General features: G+C 43.9%; 1 protein-coding gene across 3 annotated transcripts in view; it reads left to right on the top strand.

The window, feature by feature from the left end:
* The window catches only part of Arid5b (AT-rich interaction domain 5B), a 176,225-nt gene that overhangs the window by 145,118 nt on the left and 13,801 nt on the right, over nucleotides 1-17,306 (top strand). For all 3 annotated transcript variants that reach the window (XM_036167714.1, XM_036167713.1, XM_036167716.1), the window contains one exon: nucleotides 6,924-7,021. In XM_036167714.1, coding sequence (XP_036023607.1) covers nucleotides 6,924-7,021 — 98 coding nt within the window. The remainder of the gene's footprint in view (nucleotides 1-6,923; nucleotides 7,022-17,306) is intronic.

Raw genomic sequence — 17,306 nt, 5'->3', positions numbered from 1 at the left:
GTAGCCTGTGCAAAAATAAACATTCTTGGCTAAATCTGCCAAAGGATTAGGAGTTGGATGCCTTGCCACAGTTACAGCTCATGGTTCTGCAAAATCTTGAGCTAATTATAGCTCTCCTCTGTGCAAAAAGATGAAAACTTAAGTCTCCTAGGCTCAGGAGTCACCTTCTCCAGCTAGTCTTGTAAGCTGATCTTTCAACATGAAGAATATGAGGCTGCACTTTTATGAACTGTGACCATGGCTGGTTACATGATATTTGTTCAACATTATGAAATGTCGTTTTCAAACTCTGGAGCATCATGCCATGAGCAGATTTCACAGAATTAGTGTTTCATGTTTTCGTATCTTCTGTGTCTTTACAAGACACCAAGTTGGTGTAGAACATACAGAAGAAACTTCTGATAAATTTGGGGTCATTTGCAGTACTTCTGGATGAATAGAATTTATTCTTTTATTGAATGAATGTTTGAATGAATTACTATAAATTGGCAAATTACCTGAGCATTTATTTACTGGCCACCATATGCGTATGAGACATATATTAGAAAGCTTGAGAGAAAGGAAGGATCTAATCTAGCCATCCACATTCTTAAAGTACTTACATTCAAGAGCATCAGTCATTACATTACAAATGAAAATTCAAAACACCATTGCCCTCTAGAAACAAAGCTTTCCCCTGCAGAAACAAGAGAAGGAGCTTCCATGGCTCAGATGTACTGAGATGCTCTGCAGATAAGTGTCTTGGATTTGGGATGTCCTGAGATGATCTGGAGATGCAGGTGATATTTTGGATCCAGCTACAAATGATCACAGCTTTCCTTAGGGAGAACATATCAATATGGAAGTGGAGTAAACTCAAGTCTGGAGAGGTCAGGCAATTCAGAGTGACTACCAACTGGGATAAGGGGCTGGGAAGGGGATTCTGGATGGATGAAGGCAAGAAAAGGAGGCCAGGAGAGAAAGGGTCTTGGGTGCTGTGTCTGGGGATTGTTGAGTTGGCTGTGGAAGGGAGCGAGCATAAAAGATGCCATCCCATCTTCTCTCTCTGGTTCTATGAAAAGTACCTTCTGCATGGGAAATCTGTACCAATGGCAAGTGGGTGAGGAGTGTGGACTCTTTCTTTCATTTGGTCTCAAAAGCTCAAATCCTTATGTCCAAGTAGCATGTGTAGGAGATGCATATTGTGGAGGAAATATGGAGGTCTTGATTGGAATCTTCTCTCCTTCTACTTATGAACAGAATTTTTAAAAGAAATTCCCTTCCTTTATCCCTCCCTTCTCCCTCCCTCCCTCTTTCTGCCCCTCCCTCCTCCCTTCCTTCCCTCTCTTCCTAGCTCCCTGTTTCTGGCTTCCTATGGCCCCATTGGCCCTTAACTTTGTCTCTACCATCCTACAGCTAAGCGCTGACCACTTCTAGATATACAATATAACCCTACCCCCTTGGAGTATTTTGACTGATGTAACTTAGAGGTTCAGGGAGGATTTAGTTTGGCCATCTAGAACATTCTAAAATTTTAGTCTTTCCTCCATTCAAGAAAAGCACAGCATTTCTGATAAGTATTTTCTTTTCATTCTAGGGAAAAGTTCCTGTAAATCTGAATGCAGCTTAGGGCCATTTCCATTTTGAGTAAAGGAAATCCTAACACTTTGACAGATTAATCTTTTTCCTGACTTGACTTTTCCATGGAAAAGGATCCTTGCTCTGTTCCAGTTTGTGTCCTCAGTTACGCAAACAAGGAAACTAAGTCACTGGGGTAGTAGTAAAAGGAGTCTCGTGAGGCCATCATGATGGTCTTCAAAGTCTAGCTTGCTGGTAATCCCCATCATCGTATTCTTCAGATTCTGGCTTGCTGGAAATCCCCATTACAGTTAGCTATGCCTCCATAGTAGTATAGGTAAGAGGAAAGAGAATTATAAATTGCTGTCTCTTGTGCTTTCCATTCCTGGAAGTTTCTCACATATGTAGAATATTTTCTTCATATTAGGAGTGATGGGGGGGGGGCATCTATCTAATGACCTTGCTTTTGTTGACATCATCTTTCAGCCCATACCAGGTGTAGTACTGTTCCCAATGGCATTTGGCTTCAACTGTGTCCTCTATCAAACTCAAATATCAAGGATTAGAAATTGGTCTTCAAGCTAGTTTCTTGTTTGTTTGTCTGAGTCATGGCTCATGAATGCAGGCAAATACTATATCACTGAGATACATGCCTAGCTCCTCCAAGTTCTTACCCTATATACATGTCCAAATACTAATGTGTCCTAGTAACAAACCAGTTATGACCTGAGATCATGTCTGGTTCTTGAGAGAAAAAAAAAAGTAAGAATTCAGGAGGAAGGTTTTAAAAAAATCTAGATAATGTAAATACTCAGGACCAGGACACTTCAAGTGTAAAGTTTGTAGATGTGTTACTGTGTGCCCGGCTAAAGCCAGCTTTCTGGATCTCACTGGGTGTGAACAAGACCATCTTAATTGGCTTGTTTTTGTTTGTGGCTACATACTATTCCAAGCTTCTGGTTTGAATTTTGGATTATGGATTATTTCATTTTAGTTCTTCATAATCCTCCAACTGAATTTTTTTTAAGTGGAACAGGAGTTTCATTTTAAGTCTGTAGTGTTGACTGATGACTACACAGTTCTCTCAGCCTCTTCTGCCTTTACTGGAAATATATGAGGTGTCTCTTGACTTTTAGGTTTAGAGATCATAAATGTATCTAACAGATCTGATTCCCTGAAACAGTGCATCCTCAGTGTTTTGATTGGTTGCTAGTAATGGCTCGCTTGTTTTGATTGGTTGTTAATAATGGCTCGCTCTTTGCAGACCTCTATCCACCTTTTTAGATATAGGAGCTCCCCAGAAGAGGCAGAAAAGGATAGAGCTTTGTCCCTCAGCTAGGGTCTTTCCTGTGTGTCTGGAGAAACAGTTACCACTGGGGAAGTATTTGAAATGTGAGGCAGCACGTCAACTTTGTTAAGATTTCACCATGACTGACCACGTGGCAGAAAGCCCAGAGCAGTATTCTGAGAGACAGTAGTATTACCACAACGGGTGTTGAGGGAATCTTAACCCAGAAAAGAAAGTGGTACCAGCAGAGAAGTGCTCCCCAGCTCTATCTCTTTCCACTCTCAAGGCAGCACCGATGTTTTCATCTATGAGAAGTCTCTTGTCTTCCTGCTGGATTATGCTTTGACATCAGATGTTGTCTCTGACATCAGATTCTGGCTCTGACATCAATTTGAAGACATCCTCTAACTCTAAGCCTAGTATTCTGGACATACAAAGCCTTTGGCTTTACTTCAGAATTGTCCAGGCCAAAGATGATGTCATGTCATTTTGAGCGGCTTCAGTTCCTGGAGTACTACCAGGAATTAAAAAAAAAAAAGCCATCCTCCTTCAATTCAGCCTGCCCTCAAGGTGTCCGGACAAAGCTTGGGCAGTCTGAGCAATGCTAGGTGAACGCATGGAATCCCCTTGACTTTGTATTGACTTCCCATTCTTACGCCACTGGGAAAATGCAAGTCCACAAGAGCTTCTGATTTCTTCTGTCTTCTTCACTAGACCCCCAGATGCCAGCTTGACTTCATTCTTATGACCTAAAGGTAGACAAATGAAAGGCTCCAAGGATTTGTGCTTTAAAACGTGACTATTCTAAAAGCATGTGTGTGTGTGTGTGTGTATGTGTGTGTGTGTGTGTGTGTATGTGTGTGTGTGTGTGTGTATGTGTACATTTCTCTCTGTGTGTGTATGTGTAATTGTGTGAGTAAATGTCTGAATGTGTGTGTGTGTGTGTGTGTGATTGTGTGAATATATTTCTCTGTGTAAGTATAATTGTGAGTAAATATGTGTATGTGTCTGTGTGCACATGAGTGTGTGTAAAACAGTTTACGTGTCATCTTCAGATGCCTTCCACCTTTCCTTCAATGAAAATGTCTTTGATTTACTCTTCACAGTCTAATGCATGTAAACAATGTATTTGATGTATCGACCCCAGCTCCCCACTTCCACTTCCTGCAGGCACCCCCTTTATGTCTCTCCCCCTACTTCACATCGTCTTTTGTATGTGTGTGAGTATTCTTTTGGTTTTTTCTTTGCTTTGTTTTGCTGGTAGTGGATTTTGTTTTGTAATTCGCTGAATCCAATAAGCATCTCCTGGAATGTTGACTGAGCTTGTTGGCTTCATCCTGCATTGGTCTTGTGCAGGAACCAGAGCTAAGTGTGAGGTCATGAGTGAATGAAATGAACATATGTCCAGATGATAAGCTGTTTGTCACTGTTTTGTTTTGTCTGGGGTGGGGGGAGTTCTTGTGATGGTTGTTTTATTTTTGAGACATTGTTTCTCACTGGCCTTGGTATTACCAAGTAGGTTAGATTGGCTGGCCAGTGGGCACCCCTACCCCCAGATCCACCCATCTCTACCTCCCCAGTGCTGGAGTTACAAGAATGAACTACCACCTGTGGCTTTTTCCCTGGACGTTCTAGAGGAGAACCTTGGGTCCTCATGCTTATGAGCAAGTATTTTACTGACTGAGGTATGTCTCCGTACTCCCTCCCCAAATATTCTTGAAACAACAGGATAGTTTCCTCAATAAAACTGAGGAAGGGAGGGATAGGTTCCTTTCCGCTCATTAGCCCTGCTTTCCCAGACGAATGGCCACACGGAGAACTCTAAGATGGCATCTGGGTTCTAAAGGTCACTTTGGAAACCCATACTTGACAGCCATGAATTTGTGCTGAATTGGATGGGTGTGGTGGTGTCCTTCCTAGCATCCCTTGGGTTGTACCTGCACTGGAGAAAAGTGATTCTCAGCTATCTTCAGAGTGAGATTGTCACATGTATCCAGATTGCTTCTTGCACTGGGGTGTAGCCTGTTCAGTTTACTATCCTCTGCCATTGTCTGGCCTCAGGCTGCCCATTAAATTAGGAACCCTAAAAGCCTTATCCACCCTGATCTCATCTGCCCTCTGCCCTCTGCCCATTGTCCACCTCCATCACTTTCTATATCAAATACTGTCCTATAATGAGATGCAATGTAGGTAGATGGCCATGTCCTGAATCCCCAGCATCTTAAATGAGTTCCTTGGAGTGACAGGGAAATACAACCCAAGGGAAAAAAATGACTTAGTAGTGAGAACAGCATAGACCCTCTGTTCTATCTGGAGAAAGACAAAGGGTCAATACAGAGAGCACCATTTAACTTCAGAACATAAGAGAGTGGAAAACCAGAAAGATTCTTGCTGGCCCAAACCCAGAGGCTGAGGACTCAGGAAAAGCCTTCATCCCTAGCATGGGCTGTTTCTCAGATCATTCTGATAACAGTAGAAAGATGTAATTGTGTGAGTAAATGTATTTATGTGTGTGTGTGTGTGATTGTGTGAGTATATTTGTGTGTGTGTGTGTGTGTGTGTGTGTGTAAAATTGTGTGAGTAAATATCTATGTGTGTGTCTGTGAGCATGCACATGTGGTGTGTAAAACAGTTTACACTTGGTACCAGCACGCAAATGTATGGATCTGGGTTTACTACTCCTGTGCTGTGTATCATTAGACAATCAGTGCATCCTTCCCGAATCTCAGTCCCTTTACCTATGCTTGAGATCCCAACACCTGTCTCATACGGGAAGAGCCCATAGAAGCGCACACTGTTTGTTATAAACTATAAAACGCAGTATGTGCCAGGGACCAGGGTGGGAACTGCTTCTGATGTGATGACGGATACATTCATGCTGTTACTATGGTCCTAGGTGCACACTGTGCCCTCCCCTCATGTAATTCAGGGCCTTGGTACCAGTCATTTTTGAGGAAAGGGATTGTGCCCCCCCCCTTTTTTTTTTTGGTGGTGAGAGTGGGGATTGATAGCCTAAGAACAGATCAGCCCAAGACTGTATGCTTTACAAACTGGATGGCGATTGCAATTATACATGTAACAATTCCAGTGTTTGGAGTGTCATGAGAGTCATTGGACTCTAAACCAGACACGTAAGGACTTTACATCGCTGTCCCCACTGGTGTGTGATCGGTGGCCCTGTATGGTGAAATCAAACGACTTCATGAACAGTGTAAGACTTCACATTGCCTAGAGGTCCTACTTGGGCCTAGAGCGGGCTTTAAGGAAAAAGGGGATTTCTTTTATTAAAAAATGGCAGAGATGCCATTTTGCTATCATCCCCTCATCCTTATCTTAGAACGGATAACACAGTATACGTTGTCGACTGAAGCTTTCCTCCAGGGTTCATGTTTCCCCCCGTGAAATACAGCGGTATTTTTAGAAGGAAGCCTTCTACCCTGTTTGTGTTCAACCCCACTGGCCCCTTCCCATACCCTGACCTCTACACATCCAACAGCAGCATCTTCGCTAAACCCTGGTTAGGAATGTCCACACGGACTGTGGAACTTGTCCTGCGCTCCTACTTTCCAAGGAACACTGGGCATGCCTAGTGTGGTAGGGAAGCTGTGCCATTCCCTCCCCCAAACAACCAACAGCCAGACCGTGCATCTGTTATTTTGCAGTACCCTAATCTATGTACAAATGTAAAATCTAAGAATAAAAATAGAAGATGACCATGATGTACAGGGCAGGATATTCCTTGCTGTGTCGTTTTTATTCACCTAACTCAATAATGTACACAGTGGACATGTCAACTTTGGAATATGTTCATTTCCATGGGATTCGATTAATATCCCACTTTCACTCCATGTGAATAAAAACAGATTTGATTTGATAGGTATGCCTCCACTCAGGCTTTGTTTGGGTGATGGGCGGAAGCGGAGAGGACTGTAAATTCTTCTACCGATCTGATCACTTTTATTCATCTATATGGTCATTTTATTAGTGTTTGTTCTCTTCTGAATGTTGCCTACCTATGAGCCTGGCGCTCCGGCTCTCTCATGATGCTAGATTGAATCTCTGATTACCGTCTTTCCAGATCACAGCCCGCCGCCAATGGAAACATATTTATGATGAGTTAGGTGGTAACCCCGGGAGTACCAGCGCGGCCACCTGCACTCGAAGACACTACGAAAGGTAAGGGGCCGTCGCCTGCAAAAAAATCCTTGCTTAATTAAAACTCTGTTAATTAGAAGATGACTCTGGACAAAGACAAGATAGAGGAAATCTAAAGGACCTTTGCGAAGACAGAAAATACCTCCCCGCCCCGCCCCCGACACCCCAGCAGGCATTCTCCTTTACGTGGCATGTTCTCTGGTTACCCAGACTAAAATTAGATGTGCCTTTACTTAGGTTTTTGTCTTGTGGCCACCTGTCTGGCATTGCCCTTCCCCCAACAAGTGTGGATTGCTAGGGATGTTCTCAGGAGCTTCTGGCTACTGGAAAACAAAGATGGGAAATGTTACCATGAGGTTCATGTGTGACGGAACCACTGGAGAGTAGGCATTGCTCAGCATAACGGTACTGCTTGGGATAATGTCTGTGTGTTTTTCTTTTCCATGACTTTGTTATAATTTTTTTTCACTTAAAGGTATGCTTTCTTTCAATCAAGGAAATTTCGAACCCAATTCTGCATGGTTTGGTTTTCTCAGAATCTCTGACTGTTTCAGAAAAATACTGATAATATGACCAAGAAAGAATACAGCAGAGCCTCTGGGGACGGCTCTGTGGATAGGAGTCGTGTCCCGTCTGTCCGTTCTGTCTGCCTTCCCCCACCACCACATACAAACACACACAGGCACACATGCTTGAGCACACACACACACACACACACACACACACACACACACACATGCTTATGCGTAGGCACACTTTGTGATAAAGACAGTGTGCCCACACTGCTGAGAAATGGCAGCAAATTCCTGAATGATGTTTGCGTCATCCTTCAAGCCCGTACTTAATGCTTACATTGTTCCAGCTTCCTTACAGCTGCTACTGTGGAAGTGGGGAGGGGATAGGCAATGTGTGCACACTTGTGTGTGTGTGAAGAAATGTGCACATGTGTGTATTGTTGGTGTGAAAGCCAGAGGTCAACTCAGAGTTCTTCCTCTATTGTTCTGTCTTAGTTTCCTTTCCTGTGGCCGTCATAAAATACCCTGACGAAAGGACATGAGTGAGAAAAAGTGTATCTACCTCACGAAGCACCCAGGCTTTAGATCCAGAGCCGGAGAGTTCAACTAGAGAGGAGTGTGTGTGTGCATGTCTGTGTGAGCACGCACATATACATCCATGCATATGTAGAGGCCGGATGAAGATTTTGAATGTGTTTTAATCATATCTATTGCATATACTGAAGTCAAGATACACCAAGGTAGCAGAACAGGGCGGTTAACATGCTGGTAAAAAGTCAAAGTGCTAATATTCAATGTGCTGGTTGCTTTTCTCACAGTCCACTACCAAGCCGTCTTTACCCTATGTCCATGACACCCACTGTGGATCACATACAGCATCTTTCATAAATCCCCTCACACAGTAGGTGTTCACCATGTTTCCTTTGACGTTGGGGGCTGTGTTTATCTGTATCGTATATAACTAAGTAGCCAGTTAACAAACGTTAGAATGCTTGTGTTAGAATAATCAGAGTAAATGAGTTGGGTTTAGTACCTCATGAAAATTTTCCCCGTAGTATTCCCAAGAGGTTGCTTTGGCCCTGTTACAATCCAGAAGGATTCTTAAACATCAATAATAGATGTTCAAATTACAGCTCTTGGTAGCACTGTTTTTTATATCAATGTGACTATGATTCCTCTCAGTTCTTACCACCAAAGCCCACACATTCTTGTTACCCACTGTACTGGGCAGCTGATCCCCGGTACAGTATCTCCCCAGGCGAGGGCTCTGCCCACAGTGTTGGAGGCTACCATAACCTACTTATCTTTCCTTTAGGAGCCTCTAATCAAATCATGGCATTAGAAACATAAAAATACACTTTTCTCTGCTTCAAAAGTTCCCAGTGCCTGAACCATTAATCTGAAAAGGACCCAATGACAAATAAAATTGCCAAAAGGAGTCACATAGCTTACCTTCTTGAAAAATGAGCACCATAATTAAGTGAATTTTATAGGGCATCACATGGTCAAAAGTAGATAAGAATTGGGAGGGAGAGAAGGATTGAATCGTGTGTGTGTGTGTGTGTGTGTGTGTGTGTGTGTGTGTGTGTGTTTCATTTTTCTTTAATGATGCTTGTGGGAATTTTGCCTCTTTCATGGGTGGAGGAGCCTGCAGAGACCAGAAGATAGAGTTGGATCCCCTGGAACTGGAGTTACAGTTAAAAGTTACCATGTGAATGCTGGGCACTAAACCCAGGCAGGTCCTCTGGAAGAGCAACTGGTGCTCTTAATTGCTAAGCTGTGTCTCCAACTGCTGTGTGTGTGTGTGTGTGTGTGTGTGTGTGTGTGTGTGTGTGTGTGTTTTACTCAAGAGGTTTTGCCAGTAGAAGTAGCCACAGAGGTGAATGTTAATTCTGAAAGCAATGTACTTCATTTATTGATTTACCACTTCTAAGAGTAGAAGACTTCCAAACGATGTAAACTGTCAATGTGGAAAGCCCTAGCAACTACAACCCACTATAAAATGTGTTTGAAATTTCTTTTCATTCTGAATTTGTAGGATCAGCGTAGACATTCTGCAAAGATTTGATCTCCCATTGGGTTACCTTTTCCAAGAGGCATTATATATTCTTCCAGTTCTAGAACTTCTTTGGTCAGTGTTTGAGTTAGGGTGCAGTGACTAGATTGAAAGCCACATTCAGTTTTCAGCACCAAGAATTCGTTGTGGGGGATAGCCTCAGCAGTGGGGGATGGCCTCAGCAGTGGGGGATGGCCTCAGCTGTGGGGGATGGCCTCAGCAGTGGGGGATGGCCTCAGCAGTGGGGGGATGACCTCAGCTGTGGGGGATAGCCTCAGCAGTGGTGGATGGCCTCAAGTACTGGTATAGAAACATTGACAAAACCCTACATGTTCCCTGGGACGGGACTAGAGAGAGGTTGGGCTGGCTCCACCCACAAGTTCAGGCGTGTGCTTGGAAGAGTTGGAGTTACAGGGAGCCACCCAAATATCACAGTTACTCTTTGACCTCAAGGACGAGCTCTGGGGACCTCAGAACTGACCTTGTTCTGTCCATGTTCAAGGGCTTCTGGGACTATTGAAAGAAAAGAGAATCTAGAATGAAAGGTTCATGGTGTTGTTGTCAGGGTGGGTGAGCCCTACCACAGAAAGTTCTGACCTGTGTCTGGCCACACCAGCAGGAGCATGCAGAGCCTGCAGCCCAGGGTAGTGTGTGCCTTTTCTGCACTGATTGCAAGCTCTTGGCCTTTCTTTAGTCATGGGTTTTTGCTATCTAGACTGCTGTGGACCCACGATAAGTTACAAAAAAATGTCATGGACAATTAGTAATTATTAATAGTTATCTCACAGTATTCAAAGATGTTGCTTCTAATGCAGACTAGGCATACATCAATACCCACTCTTAAACCAATCATGGTTACGCTGGTTGTATTTTTGGCAACTTGACACAGCTTGTTTTCTGGAAAGAAGAGATCTCTTTTGGGAACCACCTTCACTGGATTGTCTATGGGCAGATCTGTGGGGTGTTTTCTTTATTGACTGATGTGCAGGGCCCAGGCCACAGGGGGACTCACCTGTGGGTGAGAGTTCCTGTATGAAAAAAGGTAAATAAGCTCCACAGAGCAAGCCAGTAACCTACATTCCTCCTTGCCCCTGCTTCAGTTCCTGCTTCCGAGGTCCTGCCTTGAGTTCCTGCCTTGGCTTCCCTCAATGGTGGACTAGGATCTGAACGTGCAAGGCAAAGAAACCCTCTCCTCCCCAAGTTGCTTTTGGTTATGGTTTTTATCACAGCAGTAGAGAGGAAACCAGGACAGTGCCCTTTAAGGAGTCACCAATAATCCCTAGGGCCACAGTCTGAGAAAGAGGCTGGGACATACTGCTTTGTATGTCAGTTTTTTATGTCAACTTGTACGTCAACTGCTTCCCCAGAGAAGGACAGAGGACACTAAGATGAGTTCAGGGGCTTTGACCAAAGAAGAGGCTGGCCTCTTGCGGAAGCTGTATGATCGTGATCCTCCATTCCTGTCAGTCACAGAGAAAACAGCTGGGCGCTTTGGTGAAGAACCACCATTTTCAGGAAAGCTTGGGAAGCTGAGGGAGGTCAGAACTTCGCGGCGAATTTCTAAAGCCTTCCAGAGTTGAGTCAGAACCACTGGGGCCTTTCCTCCTCTACTTCTACCCCTTCCTCTCATTTTTCTCTGTGTGTGTGTGTCTGTCTGTCTGCCTGCCTGCCTGCCTGCTTGCCTGCTGTCTGTCTGTCTGTATATATCACTCTGTGTGTGTGTGTGTGTGTGTGTGTGTGTGTGTGTGTGTGTGTGTGTAGGTCAGAGGACAACTATTGGGATATGAACTTAGGTCATCATCGGTTGATGGCAGGTTGTACTTTTTCCTGCTGAAGCTCCTCACTGGAGGAGTCACTGACAGGGTCTTTCACCAGTCTGGCCCAGCTGGCAAGCCAGCCAGTTCCAAGGATCTGACTGATGCTGACCCTGTAGTGTTGAGGTCATTGGTTCTTTACTACTCCTGGGTTTTATGTGAGCGCTGGGTTTCAAACGCAGGTTCCTACGCTTGCTGAACCATCTCCACAGCCCCTTCCCCATGGTTTCTTAATCTTTTCCTTCTAACATAGGGAGCTGTGGCTTCCCTACTTCCCTCCCCCCCCCCATTTTGCTTTTCTAGAAAATGATAAAGGAACAAGTGATCTATGTCAGTCACATTATCGACTGATGTATTTTTTATGCACTGTGGTTCACGATTCTAGTAAATGTTTTTGTTTTACTACAAGAAAGAAAAAAAAAAAAACTCACCAGTTCCTCATTAAATGTTACTTGTATATTATTAGTTGGGCACTTTGGGTTTATTAATGAGTGCAATAATAAAAGTGCGGGCTGTGGAAATGAATCAATGGGTGTTTTTATTTAAGGCATAGGCAGAGTGTGTTCAATGGCTGCGAATGCCTGGCTGTCGCTGAGGGCCCCTACTCGTCCAAACTTGTCTCTGATTGGTTTAAATCAAATAGGTCCAAGCACTTCATAAAAATGTCTTTGTCAGCCTGGTTTTGCTTCTAAACCTATTCATCTCTGTCAGTTTTTAATATTAGTGCCAGGCTCCTGGCCATAGTCCATTGGTACTGTACTTAATTGCTCATGTTACAGATGATTACCAATATAAAAAGACTTCGTGTTTTCCCATCGCGAGGCTGTTGCTACATAGATGCCTCCGACTCAGCAAAGCTTATGAAATGTGGCTGCTTTCAACATTTCTTGCTGAGATTTATAGATTAAGTTACTGTAGATGACGCCAAGGCAATGTCTGTGTTCTCCTGGGCAAAGGGCTCTTCTGAGTACCACATTTTCTTTCTTGTCCAACCTTGAAGATGCCCTGAATTGCTTTATTTTTTTTTCTTTAACCAGTTAAGGAACAAAAACAAAAAAATGACTACTTCTGTGGACTTTTCATGGCTTGATTTTTCTGGAATAGTAATTCATTTTAAAGGCTTTGTTTCCATATGCAAATTTTCTTCTTTTTCTTTAAAATGTTTCTGAAGCACAAGTGGGGGGGAATCTTTACACAAAATACTAGATTACTGGTTTTAATTTTCTTGAATAAATTACGTGGTCTGCTTGTGTGGAACACATGAAGTTGTCATTAGGGATTTAAAAAGGAGCATCAAGGCTAAAGCGCTTTGTGATGTGCTTTTCTGAGTATTTAGAAAACCAAAATCATAAGCAAATGTATTTGTTTGCTAGGGAAATGAGCCATTCTTCTCCATCTTCTTGCATGCATAATGCCCAATTTCAAATTCTAACCTTCTGCTTTTCCCGGAAGGGTTCCTTGGTCAAGACTGTCACACCACGTGGCTCAAACTGCTTTCTCCTGAGAGTAGCTGAGGGTGAGCCACACCCAACCCAGATGCAGGGGGCAGAAACTGAGTGGCGGACAGACCGGAGGGTCTGCCTAGCTTGTTGGAGGGTGATGGGGAGGGTGGGAGGGGGTGCTTTGTGCTCCAAGTAAGATAAGCACTGTGCTTAAAATCAGGCCGCAAATCTTTCAGGTTCTAAAAAAAGCTCAGCGAATCCTAAGTCAGGGTGAGTTCTAGCTCTGTTCATGTCTCATACAGGAGTCCATGTATCCTTAATAGCCTTCAAGCTAATTAATACACAGTTGAGAAAGTCACGAACGAGACCCCAGAATTTTATAGCTGAGGGCCCTGGGCCCCTCCTCCAACATTACTGCTCTAGTGTGACCCATCTGTGAACTATTTGTTACCAGCCCATAAAACAGCTTAGTGAAACCATGGCTGCAGATAAGCTTTGTGAACTCACTTTGGATTGGACCAGAGTAATTTTATGTCCCCTGAATGTAATTTTAAACAGAGGAAGAAGGAAAGAAAGAAAGAAAAAAATCAGGGCTTGTATTGTATGCGTCTTTTGAACTCCATTTTTCTTAATAACTCATTGTTCGTAGATTTTACCAAAGTCACAGAAGGGAACAGGTTGGGAAATTAGAAGAGTAACCCTTTCCTGGTCTCATTTGGACAAGTGTTGTTTCCAACCATGGTCCCAGATTCAGGCGGCTTTGATACACTGGTACATTGATTGGCTGAGATTGCTCAAAAACTACGGGCTTCCCGGAGCCCAGGCGTAGGCTCTGGTCTTTACTGGGTGGCAGCCTCCAGGAGCCACTGTCAGATCATTAAAGCCCAGTGACTCCTGGGTTAGTCTAACCTGTCAAGAGGTCTGACTCCTGGACCGGGGAAAAAGACGTAGACAGTTAGGACTTCAGAGATGTAATAGATAGAAGTGCAAAGAGGCAGCAAAGAAGGAAGAGAGCCTTTATACCTACAAGGAGAAGAAGTCTTCCTGTGGGACCTAGAATTCAAACTGGATCTTAAAGAGGCAGGGTTAGAACTAAACTGTTTTTAGGGCAAAGACCTAGTGACGTCACCTCCCTTGAAACTTCCTGGAACACCCAATTCCACATCATGAATGTGGTAAAATGAATTTAATATTAATAAAAAGGCAGTCCCTTTTTTAGAAAATGCCAGGAAAGGGGTAGAGAGGATGAGATTATGATTTCTAAGGCCCCGTTTCCCAATCGTATGACTCAGAGGCATGTCATGAGAATTGGTCCTCTCATCTTCCAGAGATTTAATCCAACAGGTAGGTTACTCCGTTCCTCACCCGGAGTGGAGTGTTTGTTGAGTGGAGTCATATTTACCTCCCGGCCACCATTTTGTTCATGGGAGTGGAGTCCAAGTGAGTGGACTCTTATCATCTTCCTCTCTCTGCAACATGGCCACTAAGCAAGCTCTCCTTGTCCCCTCAATACCAGAGGTTCAGCTGGCCCTAATTGACACCCAGTAGTCCCAGAAAACCAAACACAGCTTGCTGCTGCATCTGCACAGCTGTTCTTGGCCTGCCTCGTATTCCTCCCCAGGCTTGCTCCTTAGAGACATTCCCGCTGGGAATGACCTCTTATCACTTGGAAAGAATTTCTTCCCACAGGCCAGTCAGGTAATTTCATCCCTAATAGCCTCACTTCAGATTGCTCAGCATGCCTAAAATGTTCTGGTAACTTCTCAATGCCTGGATATTTCAAGAAAATCACGTAAAATGAAAACAAGACTCTAGCCAGATCCCAGAGTTTAAACAAACAAACAAATAAATAATAAAAAAAAAAATCTTTTTCTGCCGGGCGGTGGTGGTGCACGCCTTTAATCCCAGCACTTGGGAGGCAGAGCCAGGTGGATATCTGTGAGTTCGAGGCCAGCCTGGGCTACAGAGTGAGTTCCAGGAAAGGCACAAAGCTACACAGAGAAACCCTGTCTCAAAAAACAAAAACAAACCTTTTTCTTCTTCTTCTTCTTCTTCTTCTTCTTCTTCTTCTTCTTCTTCTTCTTCTTCTTCTTCTTCTTCTTCTTTTCTTCTTCAGCATAAGCAAGACCATCTGAGGAATCTCTATTTAAAATTCTTAAATTTGCCTCTAGGTTTGCACTGTGATTAATGGAAGTTGGTGTTTACACCATGAGGGTAGAAACGGCCTCAGGCACACACCCTTCACGCTGTCTGTCTGCTGTGCTGGAAGCCATGGCAAGTTCTTTTTCCAACCCCTTCCCCAGAAGCTTGCCAAACAGCACTTTCTCCTTGTCCAAGTCTTTCATTGTCTGTCCTTTCTTCCTGTCCTGTATCCACCTCCCTGCCCTTTGCCCATAACAGTAGTGCTTAAGAAATTTTACGGGTCCGCCTGAACTTTATTGGTCGTTTTCATCAAGCGTGAATTTAAATTTGAGAATAGACTCTGTGCCTTAGACCCTTTTTGATAAATAATAAGAGCTTTCTGCTTATGATTGTCTCGACTTATGTTTTTTTTTTTTTTTTTTATCCTCCGGGCTTTATCATTAAGATTAAGGAACCGAATTCTCAAGCATGTCCCTGCACAAACATCTTTTCAATTATGAGAGTCACAGGCACGGGCCTTCACAAAGGAACTATTGAAAATTCAGAAAGCATGTTTCCAAAAGAGAAAGCAGGAGGGAAGGAGGAAAAGCCTCAGATGACAAAAGAATATAATTGTTTACCATTAAAACATATCTGCAGCCTGGCCACTGAGAATCTCTTGGAACATTGTGTTTTCGTACAAGTTGTTACAAAGTTTGGCCAAAGTTATGAGTGTTGTGAGAAACTGGTGAAGGTTTCAGAAGCCCTGGCACCAGTGGTGGCTTCTAGCATGCCAGGACTTCATGCAATAGTCCTCGTGGACTTTACCCTATGGGCTCTACCCGCCATCGTTTGTGGGATGCATATAATATTGAAAACACTAGTGACGCTTATTGATTATTCTTGAAATGATGTCCCCCCTACCCTGGAAATGGATCCATGCCACTCCAGTCAGAGTTTGTCACTGTTTTCCAATTGAGAAGAATAATTACTACCCTCTTTGGGAGAGCAGCCTGGTACCAGGGAGGGCAGGGCACTCTTGATGGTCCATTTTTCATGGCGAGCATGCATTGTAACCCCGGGGCATCAGATCAGCCTCCTGCAGCCCATTCTAGCTTTCTTCAGTGCGGTCTTCATTTGGCAGGCATGGAAATAACATCAGCCTAGACACAGAAATCCTCAGAAGTAGAAAGCAAGCATCACCAAGCCGAGCTGAGAAGAGCTCCATGAGAGGGACCATGGGAAACCATGGCCCAATAGCACTAAGTCCTGGAGGTGAGATTTCATAGCGAAGCCGTTCTTGAGTCTCCCTTACATTTTATAACAAATTGGGCCTCATAAACAAGATCAGCCCCTCCAGAAGCATCCTGGCGTATGTGACTGACAGAGGTACCCTGCTCTCAAGCTGTGGGGCTGCTTCTGGTGTTTCAGGGTGACCCTTTGTTGAATCGCCATGTGGATTCCATAGGCCCCATTGCCTCTGGGAAGAGAAGGCTCCCCCTGATTTCTTAGACAACTTTGTAGGAGCCTAGAACTCCCTTAACTTGGGCAGGTGCAATCAGGCTATCTCCTAAGGAGACATTTCGCCATCTATGAAGACAGCCACCCAGATGCTGGCACAGGAAATTCTACCTAGCAGATCTGTGTTGAGCTCAAACTCCAGGGACTCAATAGCTGTGTGCTACTGTCAACTTGGGGGTTGACAGTACAACATGACACTGTCATTTACAAATGGGTTGGGACACATTCCTAGTTCTCCTGGGATGTACATTGCCCATGAGCCACAGGTCAGATACCCTGATTCAGTTCTGATCCTCAGTTTTGCTATGCATAAAATGAAGGTTAGAATAATATACACGTAGATATCTCTCTTTGTAAGTGTTCAAAGAAAGATGTGCAAAGTCCTAGTGTTAATGGGGACTTAATATGGCTGCTGCTACTGCTGTTATAATACCTAATCAACATGTAACGATAACCTGGGCTGGGTGTGACTCAGTAATACCGCACTTACCTAGTGTGGACTAGGTCATGCTTCTGTATATAGCACCACACATACACAGTGTAATTGCTTTTCCTCTTTCTATCTCCCTACGTTGCCCCTACCTGCCCCAAGTCCTTGTAACCCCACTTCAGAGCACCCATAATCCTTAGCTACCTCTTCCACAGTGGTTTTTGATGGAAGCCAAGCTATCACCTTGTTGGGTCTCAGAATGACATAACTTTCTACCTTCTGCTCACTGAGGCTCACAGCCACCCTGGGACTGTGGCAAGGGTGTCAGAAATAACAGGAGGCCTAAGAACAAAGCTCCCAGCAGAGACTGGAGCGGCCTGAAGTGTCCGGGCAGCCCTCTCCTTTTG

The sequence above is a fragment of the Onychomys torridus genome, chromosome 18 (genome assembly GCF_903995425.1).
Source record: "Onychomys torridus chromosome 18, mOncTor1.1, whole genome shotgun sequence".
Classification (NCBI taxonomy): domain Eukaryota; kingdom Metazoa; phylum Chordata; class Mammalia; order Rodentia; family Cricetidae; genus Onychomys; species Onychomys torridus.
Note: the sequence above shows the minus strand (reverse complement) of the source record. Positions and strands in the feature narration are given on the sequence as shown.